The sequence below is a fragment of the Leucopleurus acutus genome, assembly GCF_964270905.1.
Source record: "Leucopleurus acutus genome assembly, chromosome: 18".
NCBI classification, from domain to species: domain Eukaryota; kingdom Metazoa; phylum Chordata; class Mammalia; order Artiodactyla; family Delphinidae; genus Leucopleurus; species Leucopleurus acutus.
The window spans coordinates 50500278-50518081 of record NC_139160.1 but is presented as its reverse complement, the minus strand read 5'-3'; the positions used below and the strand labels follow the sequence as shown (position 1 = coordinate 50518081).

Genomic DNA, 17804 nt, shown 5'->3' with positions numbered 1-17804 from the left:
CTCATATGGGTAACTTGTGGTTTTATTTTTTCCTGACCAATCTTTCTAGAGGTTTATTAGATTTATTAATCTTTTCAGAGAATCCGTTTTGACTCCTTGATTTCCTCTGTTGAATGGGTGCTTCCTGTTTCATTGATATCTGCTCTTATTTTTATTTCTTTCCTTCTACTTTCTACTTTTATTTTAAAAATTTATTTATTTATTTGGCTGTGCCGGGTCTTAGTTGTGGCATGCGGGATCCTTAATTGCGGCATGCAAGATCTTTAGTTGCAGCATGTGGACTCTACTTGCGGCATGCAAACTCTTAGTTGCGGCAAATGGGATCTAGTTCCCTGACCAGGGATTGAACCTGGGCCCCTGCATTGGGAGCATGGAGTCTTAGCCACTGGACCATCAGGGAAGTCCCATCTCCTTCTACATTCTTTACATTGAATTTGCTCTCTTCTTTCTAGCTTAAGTTGTAAGCCTACATCATTTACTTTCAAGCTTTCTTTTTTCATTGTATGCATTTGTATGTGGAAAGCTATATATTTCCCCAAAGTACTGCTTCAGTGACATGCCACAAGTTTTGATATGTCATATTTAATTTTTATTCCATTGAAAATATTTTCTAATTTCCATTGTAAGTCTCTATTATAGCTCTTTGACCCATAGGTTATTTAGAAATCTGTTTTTTTAGATTTTCAAACATTTGAGAATTTCTTAGATTTCTTTCTGTTGTTGGTTTATAGTTTAATTTTTCTGTGATCATTGTCCTTGGAAACATGTTGAGCCTTGGTCTGTTGTCCAGCATATCATCTAGTTTGGTAAATATTCTATCTGCCTTAAAAAAGAATGTGTATTCTGCAGTTGTTGGATCTGGTTTTCTATGTATGTCAGTTAGATCAAGTTGATTAATCATGTTTTTACATTTTCCTGCATCCATGCTGTTTTGTCCTCTACTTGTTGTATCAGTTAGATAGAAGTATGTTAAAATCTGATTTTTTTGACTGTGGATTTGTCTTTTCTTTTTTTACGTCTCTCAGTTTTGCTTTATATATGTTGAAGCTATGCTGTTGTTATTAGATTCATTCGCATTTAGGATTTTTGTGTCTTCCTATTGAATTGACCCTTTCAGCATTATGAAATGTTCTGCTTATCTCTAATAACACTTCTAGCCTTAAAAATTACTTTGTCAAATATTAATATAGCCACACCAGCTTTTTTTGGGAGGCCGGTGTGTGTGTACAAGATATATCTTCTGCAGTCCTTTTACTTTTAGTCTGTGTCCTTTCATTTAAAATTTTGACATAGCAATTTTTAAAGGAAGACCTTTCTTTGGTATTCCTTGTAGTGTTGGTATATTGACAAGGAATTGTGTCAACTTTTGTGGATCTAAAATTATCTCTATTTTTGTCTTCATTAAAAAAATTTTTTTTGATGTGGACCATTTTTAAAGTCTTTATTGAATTTGTTACAATATTCCTTCTGTTTTTATGTTTTGGTTTTTTGGCTGCGAGGCATGTGGGATCTTAGCTCCCTGACCAGGTATCAAACCCTCACCCCCTGCATTGGAAGGCAAAGTCTTAACCACTGGACCGCCGGGGAAGGCCCTGTCTTCATTTTTAAAGGATATATTTGATAGATATATATAATTCTAGGTTGCTAGACCTAGAATAGCAACCCCCCTATTCTCCACCCCTCAGCACTTTCAACACAAAGAATAGAAGCTATCAATCTTATTGTTTCTTCAAATATATCTTTTCTTCTCTGGCTGCTTTTAAAATTTTCTTTCTATCCTTTGTTTCAGCAATTTGACTGTGCCAAGCATCTGGTGTGCCTAGGTGTGGTTTTCTTTGCATTTTCCTGCTTGAGAGTTCCCTGAATTTCTTGAATCTCTGGGTTGACTTCTTTCCTTACTTTTGTAAAATTATCATCAATTATTTCCTCACCTGTTGCTTTTGTTCCGTTCTCATTTTCTCTCTCTTTCCGAGATTACAATTACATGAATATGAGACGATTTGACTGTGTCCTGCATGTTTCATACTCTCTTTTTTGTTCATCACATTATTTTCTCTGTGGGGGAGTTTGGATATTTTTTCTTGGCCTGTCTGCAAGTCAGTGAATTCTGTTTTCCTCTGGTCTATTCTGCTTATTAGAGTCTTTTGACAAGTTCTTAATTTCAGATATTGATTTTTCTGTTCCAGGAAATACACTTGGCTTTTTAAAAATTTTTTTTTGGTTGAAAATTACATCATTTCATCCATTTTGTTCAACTTTGCATCTGTGTCAGGTCCTTGCCTCCTAATGTCAGTCTGGGTTATCTTGAGTCTGTCTGATTGTCTGGTTTTCTCTTGATTATCTGTCTATCACATTATTTTGCTTCTTTGGATGTCTCTTAATATGTTTACTTTATGCCTAACATTATGTGTAAAAGAACAGTTAATTTATTTCAGATGATATTTTCTTCCAGAAAGGTTTGTTCTTTATTGTGCTAGACAGATAGCGTGAGGTGTTGGCTACCTCAGTTCAAATCAGAGATAAAGTCGATTCCTCCATCTGCTGAGATTCTGTCTTCTAAAACTGGGCAATTATGGGAAATCGACCCTGCCCTTTTGGCCCAGCCTCCCTATCTTTCTTCAGTGCCCCACCACTAAGCAGATGTACTATTAGATGTCCTGGCCACATATTCGGAGCTTTTCTAGATTCCAGTCTGTCATTCCAGCCCATGCAGACATCTATAAAGAACCCGAGTTTTTGGTTTCCTTTAGTGAGCTCAATCCTCACTTGTACCCAAACTCTGCAAATGCCTTCATGCAAGAAAATGCCAGCGATCTCTGCTCAACTTGGAAGTGCTCTTCCATCTCTGGATTTTTATTTCATCCAATCCTCAGTTGCTTCCAGATCTTTCTATATTAGTCTAGTTTTTGAAGGAAAAACAATGGTTGCTTCTATCTGGTATCTTACTTTAGTAAAATAAAAGTGAAAGTCAGGAGTTTATCTTTGCAGAAAGAAAGGCAGATAATTTTAAGGGTGCTTATTGATATAAGCATAGTGATATTCTGAATATTTTTATCCGTGTTGCATACTAATTTTTTTTCCTTCTGATATGAGCCTGTTTATCAAAATATACTCTAGGTCAAGGGTCAACAAACTATGTCCACAGACCAAATCCGACTCAGTTCCTTTTTTTGTATGGCCTGTGAACTAAGAATGGTTCTTACATTTTTAAAATACATACGTACATAAATAGCTATATGAATAAAAAAATAAAAGGAGACAAATATTTTGTGACACATGAAAATTGTATGAAATTCAAATTTCAATATCCAGAAATTACAATCGGATTGTAATACAGCCACATTCATCTATTTTTGTGTTGTCTGTGGCTGCTTTCATGCTAACAGATGAGTAATTGCAACAGAGATCTTATGGCCCACAAAGTATAAAATATCTATTATCTGTCCTTTTATAGAAATAAATTTGCCTATTCCTGTCTTAGATCATAGACTCAGGAATTTTTCATTTCTCATTTTTAAGGGAGATTGAACAAAAGACTGAAACCCTCTTATTCCATAAGTTCTTTGAATTTTGAGTTATTTAAATACTAGCATTTTAGAGTTGGAAGGAACCTCAGAGATAATCTCTTTTATCTCTTTATTTTGCAAATGAAGAAACAGATTTAGAGTCAGAGAAGTTTTAAATTAAAGTATGGCTAATTTTTGTTTTGTTAGAAAATAGACTCAGTAATAAGTTGTTATAGAAACTAATGATCTATATCACAGAACAACTTGCAAAATTCATTTGTTCTTATTACAGAAGTATTTGGTTTTACTAAACAGTGGTAGCTATTAAGAGAATTTCTTCTTCGGAATTTTTAAAGTAAATATTTTAAAATAAATATTTAGAGCATGTTAATAACCTTTGCCTTTCATTACCACCCGTAATTCTTTCAAATCTCATGGGTATGAGGTTTTTTTTTATGAGAAGACTAAAAATCTTATAGGACCAATTCCAGACATTCTTCATTAAGCTCCTATTGATTTAGGATTTAAAGTCCTAAATCATCAGAAATTCCACAGTGAAATTTTAATGTGTAAGACTTGTTTCTAGAGTTTTTCTTTTACCTCTCCATCCTCAGATACCATGAAAAGTTTATTTAAGCTTAGTTCTGAAATGCAGTCATATAGTGGGATGTTATATTACTAAAAAATAGCATTTTTATTTTCTAATGTTGAATACAGATTTTCTACATATAATTTTTAGCTTATTACTAGCTCTTTTGGATAACTCTCTATTTCTAAAACAGCCAAATCAACAAAAAACACAGTAAAATCAATTTGTGGGGATTTGGGGAAAGCTGATTTTTCAGCTGATCTGTATGCAGGATTTGGTGGGTCCAGATTCATTAAAATTGTGCCAAATTAAATTAATTTTTATTAAACTAATTAAATGCCAAATGCATAAAAAGAAATATTTTAGGAATATGTATAAAGTCATTTGAACTTTAAGAAGGTCTGTTAAACACAACAGACAAAAGTATTGTTATATGCTTTGGAAAGTTTAAGTCCGTGATAAGTAGGCTTCAGGAAATTCATCTTAATTTATATTTATAAATTCTGTTTCTCTGGTTTTGAATGAACCTTCGTGCTTTTCTAAATTGTATAGAAAGGGCTAACCTTTTAGCATTTACGTATTCCTTTTGCTCAAATAACTGATTTCACTTAAGTAAACTTTGAGTATAAAGGAAAGTTGGTTTCCTAAACCACACATGAAAAATACTCATTGCTTTTCATCAACTTGTTTATTCACCTGATATTTCTTGAACAGCCATGATGTGTCAGGCACTGATGCAGGTGCTGAAAGGGAAAATGTTGAAATAAATATTTTTTGCTCATAGTTGAATATATTATGTGAGGAGGTATATCTGTTCATGTGTAACATTTGATACTATTACTCTCTTTCTCTTTTCTTTTGTAGCATGCTATCTTGGGGAAATCCCATCTACATACATGATTTTCATTACCTCCTTTGCACCAAAATCTGAGTAAAATACTCCCATGGATAATTCCTTAATAGACATTTCTGGCTAGATATCCTTTATTTTATTTAATTTTATTTATTTATTTATTTATTTTACATCTTTATTGAAGAATAATTGCTTTACAGTGGTGTGTTAGTTTCTGCTTTATAACAAAGTGAATCATTTATACATATATATATGTTCCCATATCTCTTCCCTCTTGTGTCTTCCTCCCTCCCACCCTCCCTATCCCACCCCTCTAGGTGGTCACAAAGCACCGAGCTGAAATCCCTGTGCTATGTGGCTGCTTCCCACTAGCTATCTATTTTACATTTGGTAGTGTATACATGTCCATGCCACTCTCTCACTTTGTCACAGCTTACCCTTCCCCCTCCCCATATCCTCAAGTCCATTCTCCAGTAGGTCTGTGTCTTTATTCCTGTCTTACCCCTAGGTTCTTCATGACTTTTTTTTTCTTAAATTCCATATATATGTGTTAGCATACAGTATTTGTCTTTCTCTTTCTGACTAACTTCACTCTGTATGACAGACTCTAGGTCCATCCACCTCATTACAAATAGCTCAATTTCATTTCTTTTTATGGCTGAGTAATATTCCATTGTATATATGTGCCACATCTTCTTTATCCACTCATCCGATGATGGACAATTAGGTTGTTTCCATCTCCGCACTATTGAAAATAGAGCTGCAGTGAATATTTTGGTACATGACTCTTTTTGAGTTATGGTTTTCTCAGGGTATATGCCCAGTAGTGGGATTGCTGGGTCATATGGCAGTTCTATTTGTAGTTTTTTAAGGAACTTCCATACTGTTCTCCGTAGTGGCTGTACCAATTCACATTCCCACCAGCAGTGCAAGAGTGTTCCCTTTTCTCCACACCCTCTCCAGCATTTATTGTTTCTAGATTTTTTGAAGATGGCCATTCTGACTGGTGTGAGATGACATCTCATTGTAGTTTTGATTTGCACTTCTCGAATGATTAAAGATGTTGAGCATCCTTTCATGTGTTTGTTGGCAGTCTGTATATCTTCTTTGGAGAAATGTCTATTTAGGTCTTCTGCCCATTTTTGCATTGGGTTGTTTGTTTTTTTTTGTTAGATTAATTTTGGAGATTAATTTTGGAGGTTAATTTTGGAGATTAATTTTGGAGATTAATCCTTTGTCAGTTGCTTCATTTGCAAATATGTTCTCCCATTCTGAGGGTTGTCTTTTGGTCTTGTTTATGGTTTCCTTCGCTGTGCAAAAGCTTTGAAGTTTCATTAGGTACCATTTGTTTATTTTTGTTTTTATTTCCATTTCTCTAGGAGGTGGGTCAAAAAGGATCTTGCTGTGATTTATGTCATAGAGTGTTCTGCCTGTGTTTTCCTCTAAGAGTTTGATAGTTTCTGGCCTTACATTTAGGTCTTTAATCCATTTTGAGCTTATTGTTGTGTATGCTGTTAGGGAGTGATCTAATCTCATACTTTTACATGCACCTGTCCAGTTTTTCCAGCACCACTTATTGAAGAGGCTGTCTTTTCTCCATTGTATACTCTTGCCTCCTTTATCAAAGATAAGGTGACCCTATGTGCATGGGTTTATCTCTGGGCTTTCTATCCTGTTCCATTGATCTATCTCTCTGTTTTTGTGCCAGTACCATACTGTCTTTCTTACTTTAGCTTTGTAGTATAGTCTGAAGTAAGGGAGCCTGATTCCTCCAGCTCCATTTTTCATTCTCAAGATTGCTTTGACTATTCTGGGTCTTTTATGTTTCCATACAAATTGTTAAATTCTTTGTTCTAGTTCTGTGAAAAATGCCAGTGGTAGTTTGATAGGGATTGCATTGAATCTGTAGATTGCTTTGGGGAGTAGAGTCATTTTCACAATGTTGATTCTTCCAATCCAAGAACATGGTATATCTCTCCATCTATTTGTATCATCTTTAATTTCTTTCATCAGTGTCTTATAATTTTTTGCATACAGGTCTTTTGTCTCCTTAGGTAGGTTTATTCCTAGATTTTTTTTCTTTTTGTTGCAGTGGTAAATAGGAGTGTTTTCTTGATTTCACTTTCAGATTTTTCATCATTACTGTATAGGAATGCCAGAGATTTCTGTGCATTAATTTTGTATCCTGCTACTTTACCAAATTCATTGATTAGCTCTAGTAGTTTTCTGGTAGCATCTTTAGGATTCTCTATGTATACTATCATGTCATCTGCAAACAGTGACAGCTTTACTCCTTCTTTTCCGATTTGGATTCCTTTTATTTCCTTTTCTTCTCTGATTGCTGTGGCTAAAACTTCCAAAACTATGTTGAATAAGAGTGGTGAGAGTGGGCAACCTTGTCTTGTTCCTGATCTTAGTGGAAATGGTTGCAGTTTTTCACCATTGAGGACGATGTTGGCTGTGGGTTTGTCATATATGGCCTTTATTATGTTGAGGAAAGTTTCCTCTGTGCCTACTTTCTGCAGGGTTTTTATGATAAATGGGTGTTGAATTTTGTCGAAAGCTTTCTCTGCATCTATTGAGATGATCATATGGTTTTTCTCCTTCAGTTTGTTAATATGGTGTATCACGTTGATTGATTTGCGTATATTGAAGGATCCTTGCATTCCTGGAATAAACCCCACTTGATCATGGTGTATGATCCTTTTAATGTGCTGTTGGATTCTGTTTGGTAGTATTTTGTTGAGGATTTTTGCATCTATGTTCATCAGTGATAATTGGCCTGCAGTTTTCTTTCTTTGTGACAACCTTGTCTGGTTTTGGTATCAAGGTGATGGTGGCCTCGTAGAATGAGTTTGGGAGTGTTCCTCCCTCTGCTATATTTTGGAAGAGTTTGAGAAGGATAGGTGTTAGCTCTTCTCTAAATGTTTGGTAGAATTCGCCTGTGAAGCCATCTGGTCCTGGGCTTTTGTTTGTTGGAAGATTTTTAATCACAGTTTCAATTTCAGTGCTTGTGATTGGTCTGTTCATATTTTCTCTTTCTTGCTGATTCAGTCTTGGCAGGTTGTGCATTTCTAAGAATTTGTCCATTTCTTCCAGGTTGTCCATTTTATTAGCACAGAGTTGCTTGTAGTATTCTCTCATGATCTTTTGTATTTCTGCAGTGTCAGTTGTTACTTCTCCTTTTTCATTTCTAATTCTGTTGATTTGAGTCTTCTCCGTTTTTTTCTTGTTGAGTCTGGCTAATGGTTTATCAATTTTGTTTATCTTCTCAAAGAACCAGCTATTAGTTTCATTGATCTTTGCTATCGTTTCCTTCATTTCTTTTTCATTTATTTCTGACCTGATTTTTATGATTTCTTTCCTTCTGCTAACTTTGGGGCTTTTTTGTTTTTCTTTCTCTAATTGCTTTAGGTGCAAGGTTAGGTTGTTTTATTCGAGATGTTTCCTGTTTCTTAAGGTAGGATTGTATTGCTATAAACTTCCCTCTTAGAACTGCTTTTGCTGCATCCCATAGGTTTTGGGTCATCGTGTCTCCATTGTCATTTGTTTGTAGCTATTTTTTGATTTCCTCTTTGATTTCTTCAGTGACCACTTCGTTATAAAGTAGTGTATTGTTTAGCCTCCGTGTGTTTGTATTTTTTACAGATCTTTTCCTGTAATTGATAATCTAGTGTCATAGCGTTGTGGTCGGAAAAGATACTTGATACAGTTTCAATTTTCTTAAATTTACCAAGGCTTGATTTGTGACCCAAGATATGGTCTATCCTGGAGAATGTTCCATGAGCACTTGAGAAAAATGTGTATTCTGTTGTTTTTGGATGGAGTGTCCTATAAATATCAATTAAGTCCATCTTGTTTATGTATCATTTAAAGCTTGTATTTCCTTATTTATTTTCATTTTGGATGATCTGTCCATTGGTGAAAGTGGGGTGTTAAAGTCCCCTACTATGAATGTGTTACTGTCGATTTCCTGTTTTATGGCTGTTAGTATTTGCCTTATGTACTGAGGTGCTCCTATGTTGGGTGCATAAATATTTACAATTGTTATATCTTCTTCTTAGATCGACCCCTTGATCATTATGTAGTGTCCTTCTTTGTCTCTTCTAATAGTCTTTATTTTAAAGTCTATTTTGTCTGATATGAGAATTGCTACTCCAGCTTTCTTTTGGTTTCCATTTGCATGGAATATCTTTTTCCATTCCCTTACTTTCAGTCTGTATGTGTCTCTAGGTCTGAAGTGGGTCTCTTGTAGACAGCATATGTATGGGTCCTGTTTTTGTATCCATTCAGCCAGTCTGTGTCTTTTGGTGGGGGCATTTAATCCATTTACATTTAAGGTAATTATCGATATGTATGTTCCTATTCCCGTTTTCTTAATTGTTTTGGGTTTGTTATTGTAGGTCTTTTCCTTCTCTTGTGTTTCTTGCCTAGAGAAGTTTCTTTAGCATTTGTTGTAAAGCTGGTTTGGTGGTGCTGAACTCTCTCAGCGTTTGCTTGTCTGTAAAGGTTTTAATTTCTCCATCAAATCTGAATGAGATGCATGCTGGGTAGAGTAATCTTGGTTGCAGGTTTTTCTCCTTCATCACTTTAAATATGTCCTGCCAGTCCCTTCTGGCTTGCAGAGTTTCTGCTTTAAGATCAGCTGTTAACCTTATGGGGATTCCCTTGTGTGTTGTTTGTTGTTTTTCCCTTGCTGCTTTTAATATGTTTCCTTTGTATTTAATTTTTGACAGTTTGATTAATATGTGTCTTGGCGTGTTTCTCCTTGGATTTATCCTGTATGGGACTCTCTGTGCTTCCTGGACTTGATTAACTATTTCCTTTCCCATATTAGGGAAGTTTTCAACTATAATCTCTTCAAATATTTTCTCAGTCCCTTTCTTTTTCTCTTCTTCTTCTGTAACACCTATAATTCGAATGTTGGTGCGTTTAATGTTGTCCCACAGGTCTCTGAGACTGTCCTCAATTCTTTTCATTCTTTTTTCTTTATTATGCTCTGTAGTAGTCATTTCCACTATTTTATCTTCCACGTCACTTATCCGTTCTTCTGCCTCAGTTATTCTGCTATTGATCCCATCTAGAGTATTTTCAATTTCATTTATTGTGTTGTTCATCATTGTTTGTTTCATCTTTAGTTCTTCTAGGTCCTTGTTAAATGTTTATTGCATTTTGTCTATTCTATTTCCAAGATTTTGGATCATCTTTACTATCATTATTCTGAATTCTTTTTCAGGTAGACTGCCTGTTTCCTCTTCATTTGTTAGGTCTGGTGGGTTTTTATCTTGTTCCTTCATCTGCTGTGGGTTTTTCTGTCTTCTAATTTTGCTTATCTTACCGTGTTTGGGGTCTCCTTTTTGCAGGCTGTAGGTTTGTAGTTGCCGTTGTTTTTGGTGTCTGTCCCCAGTGGCTAAGGTTGGTTCAGTGGGTTGTATAGGCTTCCTGGTGGAGGGTACTAGTGCCTGTGTTCTGGTGTATGAGGCTGGATCTTGTCTTTCTGGTGGGCAGGTCCACGTCTGGTGGTGTTTTTGGGGTGTCTGTGGACTTATTATGATTTTAGGCAGCCTGTCTGCTAATGGCTGGGGTTGTGCTCCTGTCTTGCTAGTTGTTTGGCATAGGGTGTCCAGCACTGTAGCTTGCTGGTCGTTGAGTGAAGCTGGGTGTTGGTAGTGAGATGGAGATCTCTGGGAGATTTTTACCTTTTGATATTATGTGGATCTGGGAGGTCTTGTGGACCAGTGTCCTGAAGTTGGCTCTCCCACCTCAGAGGCACAGCATTGACTCCTGGCTGGAGCATGCAGAGCCTTTCATCCACACGGCTCAGAATAAAAGGGAGAAAAAATAGAAAGAAAGAGAGAGAAAGAAAGGAGGGAAGGAAGGAAAGAAAGAAAGAAGGGAAATAAAATAAAATAAAGTAAGAAAATAAAGTTATTAAAATAAAAAATAATTATTAAGAAAATAAAGTTTTTTAAGAAAAAAAAAACGGACGGATAGAACCCTAGGACAAATGGTGGAAGCAAAGCTATACAGACAATATCTCACGCAGAAGTATACACATACACACTCACAAAAAGAGGAAAAGGGGGAAAATATCATAAATCTTGCTCTTAAAGTCCACCTTCTCAATTTGGGATGATTCGTTGTCTCTTCATGTATTCCACAGATGCAGGTACATCAAGTTGCTTGTGGAGCTTCAATCCGCTGCTTCTGAGGCTGCTGGGAGAGATTTGCCTTTCTCTTCTTTGTTCTCACAGCTCCTAGGGGTTCAGCTTTGGATTTGTCCCCGCCTCTACGTGTAGGTCGCCGGAGGGCGTCTGTTCTTCGCTCAGACAGGACGGGGTTAAAGGAGCCGCTGATTCGGGGGCTCTGGCTCACTCAGGCCGGGGGGGAGGGAGGGGCACGGATGCGGGGCGGGCCTGCGGCGGCAGAGGCCGGCGTGATGTTGCACCAGCCTGAGGCGCGCCGTACGTTCTCCCGGGGAAGTTGTCCCTGGATCCCGGGACCCTGGCAGTGGCGGGCTGCACAGGCTCCCGGAAGCGGGTGTGGATAGTGACCTGTGCTCGCACACAGGCTTCTTGGTGGCGGCAGCGGCAGCCTTAGCGTCTCATGCCTGTCTCTGGGGTCCGTGCTTTTAGCCGCGGCTCACGCCCGTCTCTGGATCTCCTTTAAGCAGCGCTCTTAATCCCCTCTCTTTGCGCACCAGGAAACAAAGAGGGAAGAAAAAGTCTCTTGTCTCTTCTGCAGGTCCAGACTTTTCCCCGGACTCCCTCCCGGCTAGCCGTGGTGCACTAACCCCCTGCAGGTTGTGTTCACGCCGCCAACCCCAAGATATCCTTTAAATGTTTTGAAGTATCTATGGATCCATCCTTGGCCCTCTGCTTATTTTTCTCTCTAAGTAAGGCTGGTAGCTATAGCTCTGAACTTCCTTCTCTTATCCCTGTCCTCTCTCCTTCCTCCCATTTTCTCAAAGTACTGTTGAGTACTTTGTTTCAGGTACTTTTCTGAGCACAGAGGCTGGAGCAGTGAACAAGAATGATTTGGCCTCTGCACTCTTGGAGCTTACAGCTTGGTGAGAGTGATGCATTAAACAAATAATTCCAAACATACAGTTGTAGGTTACACAATGAGACACAAGTATAAGATGAAATGAGAACGGATGTTAGGGAAACTAGCCTAGTCTGGGACACTCCTGAGTAAGTGACACTTATACTGGGACCTCAAAGATGAATAGAGGTTAGCAAGAGATGTGGGATAGAATTCCCGGAAGAGGGAGAAAAAGCCCCTAAGAAAAAGCTGCTAAGGAGCTTATTAGCAGGTTTAAACAACGGAATAAATAGTCCTTGTGGCTGGAATGTGATGAACAAGTTGGAGAAGGATGCAAAACGAGGTGGGAGAGACTGGTGGAAGTCAGATGTTAGTAGAGGATCTTTTAAACCACGTCAGTGCTTTTGGTCTTTATCTAAGAGAACTGAGAATATATTAATAGAGTTTATAGTGGGAGAATTACCTATTCGTTTGTTTTTTAAAAAGTTGACTTGAGTGCTTATATGAAAAATGGATTGAAGAGGGGCAGACGTGGATGTGCAGAAATGAAGCTTTTTTATGAAGCTTTCGCAGTGGTCCAGGCAGGAGGTAGGGGTTACTTACATTATTAGCATATCAGCAGTAGAAGTGATGTAGATAGATTCAAGAACTGCTTACAAGATATAATTGATAAAATTTTGTGATTTTTTTAAAGTATGAAGCTGAAGATAGTGTCAAGGATAAATTTTTCATATGCTTGTTCATGTGTATTTTGTTGACGTTTTAGTGTCTTGAAGTTAAACATTTTCAAAATCGAACTCATTTTTTCCTTCTGCAAACTAATTCTTCCCCTTGACTTCCCTGTTTTGTGAATGACATCCCTACCTCCAAGTGACCTAGCCTTACGACTTTTTTATTTGGTCACAGCTTCCACTACATTAGTTACCAAGTGTGAAGGACCTGACCTCTGTAGCATCTGGAGTCTCTCCCTTCTCCTCCTCCGCAAATCCTTCCCTTTTCCTCTTCCTCCTCCTCCTCTGCTTCACCTTTTGTCTTTGTTATAGCAGTAGCATCCTTTTGCTGGCTCCTTAAACTATGCTTTTCATCCAGGTCTCTGAGCTCCTTGAGGAAAAGAACTGTCCTTTCCATCTTATGTCTTACGTACCTAGCAGTGTGCACTTCAGCATGGTAGATGTAAAAAAATATTAAATGAGATGAAAATACATTTTCCTCGATTTGGGTTTCTTCCATTAATTCTTAGCCACATTAAAAACTTTTCTCAAAGTCATTCAGGGGCTTCCTTTTTCTTAAAGAATAATTTGGTCTTAGGGCTGTGATGTTATGAAAAACTGGCTGCTGGATATGAGAAGTGTATGAGTTGGAGTTTTCCTGTAGTAATTTAGTAAAAATGGGCTCCTGACCCTTTTTGCACTGTAGCCCTGACTACTACAAAGAGCAGATTTTTCTGGGAAGGGAACATAACTGGTATTTATTAGCAGCCCCACTTTTGAATAAAATTTTAAAATTTTCATTTGATGGCTTTTTACAGTTTTTAAATTTTATAAAAGTATTTGCAGAATTCACGTTTAAAAAATAATTTAATGTGTATTTCTTAGCTATCCAGTATTTTGCTGTCATGTCAATAGCTATATTGTATGTTAGTATCTTATGTGTACATCTAGAGTATATTGTTTCATAGAAAGTTTATACAAGAATTATTCATCTGTTTTGGAAGTACCTATTTTTAATAGCTTTATATGTTCTAAAATATGAACTTCCATAATTCTTTTATTCTACTTTTTTTTTTACATTTTTAGGAATAAGAAAATTTTAAATAAGAAGAAGTTGAAAAGAAAACAGAAGAGCAAATCAAAAGTGAAGACAAGAAGCAAGGTAAAACTGTTAGCAATTTATAGGGAGTAAGGACTTTTTTATTAATTTGAATAAAAATGCCAAAATTAAAAAGGTAATTTTAATTTTGGTAAGAGGTAAGAGGTACTACTTATACTACTTATACTACTTATACTACTATGTATAAAATAAACAAGCTGCAAAGATATATAGTACAATATAGGGAATATAGCCAATATTTTATAATAACTGTAAGCGGAATATAACCTTTAAAAATTGTGAATCACTGTGTTATACACCTGAAACTTGTATAATATTGTACATCAACTATACCTCAATAAAAAAAATAAGGTATGAGTATAATTAGCAAACCATTTTATTTCTGTGTGCTAAAGTAATTTTTAAAAACCCCTTATTATTTGGTCACACTGTTTAGTTTCATCTTTTTGGCATCTTTTTGACCAGCAACCTGGAAGTTATTATCTGGGTGCTGAAAATTATTTATTATTTATTCTTGTTTTCTTTGATCAGTCCTTTGAGGGAAGATATATATTTCTCTTCTCTTTTTTCACTCTGACTACATGTACTGGAAACTGAGTGAAATTGGCTTGTGAGTTGGGACTTGGATTTGGGTTTGTCTCATACCTATGCATACATTATGAATTAGAGAGTATCTTGGTGCATCTATAGACTTTTGACTGTTCTGAGCTTCTTTAGACTGTTGGTGGCTGTACAAAAAAAAGGCAATAGAGAATATTTGAATTAGGTGGTACCTTAGAGATCAAGGATCTGTTCTTCTACCCAATGCAGATATCTTCTCTATAAAATCCATCTAGTTTTTTCTTAAACATTTTCAGGGACCAGATACAGCTTTGTGTAAAAGAATCTCTTTTCTAATGAACAGTAGTAAGAAGCTTAGACAGGAGGAAGAAAGCAATCATACTTGTGATTTCTGAAGAGCTCTACTTTTGGTTATAGAAACAGTCACTTAGCTTGGGTTGTATATCATATTTAAGTTCTAGAGACAATTGTTTCCTGCACTTTTTAATGAGTATTTTTGCTCTTATAACTGAGAGAAATCTCCTTTAAAGTAGTGAACCAAAAATAGAAGGATAAGGGATGGAATTGATCAGTTGGACCCAGAGATTATAATAATGTCATCAAATCCTCTTGCTTCTCTTTTCCTCTGAGTGTGGGTTTATTGCCTGTGGATGAGGACTAAGGCTGCTGGCAGCTCCAGCTTTATTTTCTTTAAGCAAAAAGCGATTTCTTCTACTAGTTGTGGCAGAAAATCTTGGATAGGGTTTTTGATTGACCTGCATCATTCACTTTGACCTGGAAGATGGGGTACTTTGATTGGTTAGACTGAGTTATGTTTGTAACCTTGTGATGGACTATAGGTGAGCACCCTGATTAGCAGGCTATGTGGAATGGGAGGGGTGGTTGCCCTAAGGGAAATGTTGCTGGGTGGGCAGATAAATAATATATGTTTACTATATCATGTCGTACTACTGCTTTGGGGACAGAAGAGGGAAGGGGAAAGCATTCTTACTATACTTAGTATGTGAAAACCTTTAACAAGTAAATAGTCATTCAGATTTACTACTTCTAACCCTTTTCCACTTTTTGTTGCTGTGTGCAGAGTTGGAATATGGGAATATTGAAAATCTTTTAAAGCCCTTTTTAAGGTTTCATTTGTTGATTTTCCTAAAAGTGGTGGCATGTGATATCCAGGAAGATATGGGACATCAAGCTCTTTCTTCCACTTCAGTTCTGTCTCTAACTAGCTTTGCTCCCTTCATAATTCATTTTTCTTCTGTTGGCCTTCAGGTTTTATATCTGCTTTTTTTAGGAGCAGCTTGTGATAAGACTGATATAAAAAAAACTTCATTTACACCTCAGACTTTAATTGCACACTGACTCTGTGCAGGCCTTGTGCTTGGTATTTGGGATGCAAAGATGAGTAAGAAACATTTACTGCTCATAAAATGGTGGTGTTAGTCTCTTTGCCCTCTATTACTGTTTTTGGAGTATTTTTTTATCCACTCTCTTTTTATAAAAGTTATTTTTAAAATGCCATTTAGCTATACTTCTTCATCTCCTTTATTGCTGTCATTGACCCCTCTGTTTCTCCATTAGCCATCTCCTTCATTTACTTTCCTTCTTATTCAGTATAGATGCTACAGTATTTTCAGAAAAATTCTTGCTTAATCTCCTGTGTTAGTTCTTTATGGCTGCTGTAACAAATTACACAAACTTTATCGCTTAAAACAATATAAATTATCTTATGGTTCTGGAAGTCTGAAGTCTAAAATGGATCTCACTGGGCTAAAATCAGAGTGTCAGCAAGGCTATATTCTTCCTGGAGGCTCTAGAAGAGAATTCATTGCCTTGCCTTGTCTGGCTTCTAGAGCCTGCCTGCATTCTTTGGGTTGTGCTTCCTTCCATCTTGCCACCCTCTCCCATTTATAAGGACCCTTGGGATTACTTTGGGCCTACCTAGATAATCCATAATAATCCCCCATCTCAAAATTCTTAATTTAGTCATATCTGCTGGCTCCCTTTTGCCATGTAAGATGACATATTCTCAGGTTCTAGGGATTAGGGGGTATATATTTTTGGAGGCCATTATTCTGCCTACCACATCTTCCTTTCTCTCATGTACATTTGTTGGATTTATCTGACAAAACTCAGTCCTGTACAAATCCAGCCATCTTTCCCTCTTTCCCTGCAGGTGAGTACCATGTACTGCTAAAAGGAGTTAAACAAGAATTTATTGATACCAGTACAGTTTCATGATTACCAGTATCAAATGGACCATCCATAGCCAGACTCTCTTCTTGTTTTTTCTGGTCAGATAGTTCTTCCAATTTTCCTGTGGCTATTTCAGACCTTTGCCACTCTCCTCAAACTTGTGATAAATTCTGCTCTCCAGCAAATGACTTCACTGTCTTATAAGAGAAGTCAAATCCATTACACAGGAAACTTCCTCAGCATCCTGCTACCAAATGTATCTGTCTTAGATCAGGTTCCTTAATAGTAGAACCTGAGACAGGGATATAAAGTGTACAATTCAGTGAGTTTTGAAAGATACAATCAAGGTTTAGAAATTTTCCATCATCCCCAAGGCTTTCCTCATCCTCTGCTGCATTCCATCCCTCCTTACAGCCCTAGTTGTACACAACCACAGGTATACTTTCTGTCATTATAGATTATTTTTCATTTTCTAGAATTTCATATAAATGAGATCATACTGGGTATACTCTTGCATCTGGCTTCTTTCCCTCAGCATAATGATTTTGAGTTGTGTTGATGTAGTTGTATATATTAATAGTCTTTCCTTTTTTTTTTCTGATTAGTATCCCATTGTTTGGATATATCCCAATTTGTTAATCTGTTCATCTGTTGATGGACATTTTGGTGTTGTTTCCAGTTTCTGTCCCTTGCAAATAAAACTGCTATGAACAATTTGTGTACTAGTCTTTGTGTGGGTATAAGTTTTTGTTTTTTGGGGAGGGTAAATACCTAGGAGTGGGATGATTAAGTGATGTTTTCTTCGATGATTTGCCAGAAGGACTCATAAGACTCGAAAGCAATTTATACTAATGGCTAAGATTTATTACAACAAAAAGTACAGAGTAAACAGCAGGAAAAATAAATGTGTTGGTGGTTAGGGAGTAATGGCCTGGGCCTCCTGGTCCTTCCTTGTGTGAGCACACAGGACATGATTTCTCTCTGGTGGTGAACTGCAGGAATATGTGTGGAACATTTCTGTCCAGGGAAGCCTGTTTGAGTCTTAGGATCTGAGACTTTTATGGGGACCTGGTCACATAGACACATCCTGATATGCAGCCAGCCATAGCAAGTGAAACTTGGGTTCACATCGTCAGTCATGATGTTTCTGCAAAGCAGTCAGACAAGCCAGTGGGTATGGTTGCTCTAGGAGTATGTAACAAAATCATCAATACCTAATATAAAGGAA

At 36.9% G+C, this 17804-nt stretch overlaps 1 protein-coding gene across 7 annotated transcripts in view; it reads left to right on the top strand.

The window, feature by feature from the left end:
* Positions 1-17804, top strand: part of MYCBP2 (MYC binding protein 2) — a 273166-nt gene that overhangs the window by 20797 nt on the left and 234565 nt on the right. For all 7 annotated transcript variants that reach the window (XM_082859416.1, XM_082859420.1, XM_082859419.1 and 4 more), the window contains exon 2: positions 13789-13864. In XM_082859416.1, coding sequence (XP_082715542.1) covers positions 13789-13864 — 76 coding nt within the window. The remainder of the gene's footprint in view (positions 1-13788; positions 13865-17804) is intronic.